This window comes from Penaeus monodon, chromosome 22 (assembly GCF_015228065.2).
Source record: "Penaeus monodon isolate SGIC_2016 chromosome 22, NSTDA_Pmon_1, whole genome shotgun sequence".
NCBI lineage: Eukaryota > Metazoa > Arthropoda > Malacostraca > Decapoda > Penaeidae > Penaeus > Penaeus monodon.
In genome coordinates, this window is record NC_051407.1 from 40909697 (window position 1) to 40911908 (window position 2212).

Consider the following 2212-nt stretch of genomic DNA (forward strand, 5'->3'; position numbering starts at 1 on the left):
ACAAAATTTCCACTTAAAATAGAAGAAAAAATCTAAAATGTTTTATTCTCATACAACTCAGATGCTGCATCAGTCAATGCATATTCCTTACCCCATCAAGAACAGAGAGATCTCTTGACAACTGTTCTGCAAAAGCTTCAGCATTGCTAACTGCTGAATCACACTGCTCCATTAGTCTTTCTAAATCCATCTGTTCTTTCTCTGACAGAGCTCGGTAATCACCATCATCGTTGAGGACTGCATCTACATTATCAAGAGCTAGAAAAAAAGTAGATATTGTAATTACTCAAAAATGCCTTTAGGCTAAATACCTCCCATTATTCATGTCAAAAGATGAAAAGAAATATTTTTGTCTCAATAGGCAGATGTGATTTTCAGTAAAACCAGCAAGATAGAATCTTACCAGATGTTGTAACATCTCCATTTTCTGCAATATTTACATTTTCTTCTATCAACTCAGCAGATATATTAATAAACTGAGGTTTCTGCTTAGGCAGATATCTGCAACACAACTGGAAAAAACAAAACACTATTTCTAGATCATCCATATAGATTTCCTGCATACTCTTAAACAGACTGCAGACAAACATTGTTAAAGGAAAAAACCCATAAGCCACATACCTTCCATAAAAGTTGGATGAATGCATGTTTATCTGGTGCACTATTAGCTACCCATTTATACACCCTGTCAAATGTCAGGTCTAGATCTGCAGTATCCTGAAAAATATGACATTATTAACAAATTGCTAAAACTTGAAATACAATCACCATAATATCTGTGTTATACAAAGCAAGATTTAAAAGGAACAACATTATATACATACATATTTGGAAATGTATATGCCTTCTCATGTACCAAAAATATAAAGGTGGTTTAAAATAATAAATACCTTGTTTTCATCTTTTCCATCAACCACTTGCAACTCTCGAAGAGGCCAAGAATTTTTTTTCTTGTACACATCTTTATCTGTTTTCTTAACCTATGAGAGCATAATACACATGATTATTTTTTAAATTAGATAAAATTCATCACAAATATCTACCCTCTCCTTGTAAATAATCTTATCAAATGTTTATGCATAAGCATGATCCCCCAAAAAATTTCTACAGACAAGGGGGTCAACTGTAAAGTGTATATAAGTGAGCATTTCATCTGTCCAAAATGGTGATTTTCTCTAAATAAAAAACACTGCATCCTCATAACAATATACAGCACTGATATGTAATCATTATAACTAACCTGGTGTATTGTTGCATAAATTGGTTTCTCCTTATTAATTGTGGCACAAAGGAAACTTGTCTTTTTCTTCTTGCCAGGCTTTGTCACATACAGTACACCAACAAGCCTTTCCTCTGTTGGCTCAAATACATCTCTCTGAAGACTGTGCCTAATGGCTGCCATTGTTCTTAAGTTTTATCTTCTGGAAAGGAAAGCAGCATTATATAAATATATATTTTTTAAATTTCTTGTTGTTGGTGCCTTCAAAAGCTATTCTGTTGAAGTAAGATTTTGAAAATAATTTTAGTTTACATAAATATTTTATTTACATAGGTCTACCAAATTTACCAATTATGAAACTGTGTTAAGAAATAGTCTTCACTCTTATAAAACTAATTAAATGGGAAAAAAAAAGTGATGATCATAATTTTTAAAAATAAAAATAGCAGTTATAGTAGTAACGATAAGAATCTATCAATTCTAGAAAGAATTGTTTTCATGCCCCAAATTATAAAGCTTGAACATCTTACACAATATCCTGACATTTTTTATTGTAATTGTGCATAATTTTTTTAACAAAAATAACAGCATGGAAACTGTATTAAGCGCATTGAATATTTTTTCTACAGAAAAATCTGCACAATTCATAATAATAATGGTACACACAAAAATACATGAAAATGACATTTTGGCAGGCAGCTCTTGGTGCATACATATATAAACTTGAGAAGTAAAGGACTTTGCATACTTTACAATAGATTTTTTGCACTCAAATTTTGAACTTGGCTAGACTGTCAAATCAATATTAAGTTGTAACACCATTTCCATCTTACATATCCATTGGGATAAGAATTTCTTATCAAAACTTCCTAAAAGTATGCCAATGGAACTATCTGTTCTGTCAAAAGCTCCGAGGAACATCTTTTTCATAGCATTAACAATGTATACAATTGGTTTCTGCATTCCACATAATCCATGCCTAGTTATAAAGAA

General features: G+C 31.4%; 1 protein-coding gene across 1 annotated transcript in view; it reads right to left on the reverse strand.

Moving 5' to 3' along the window:
* LOC119587136 (exocyst complex component 1-like) overlaps positions 1 to 2212 on the reverse strand; it is a gene marked incomplete in the record, with an annotated part of 13832 nt that overhangs the window by 10592 nt on the left and 1028 nt on the right. Inside the window, 5 exon segments of the mRNA XM_037935888.1 lie at positions 92 to 258; positions 404 to 512; positions 622 to 717; positions 891 to 980; positions 1241 to 1421. Of these exon segments, the coding sequence (XP_037791816.1) occupies positions 92 to 258; positions 404 to 512; positions 622 to 717; positions 891 to 980; positions 1241 to 1402 (624 nt within the window).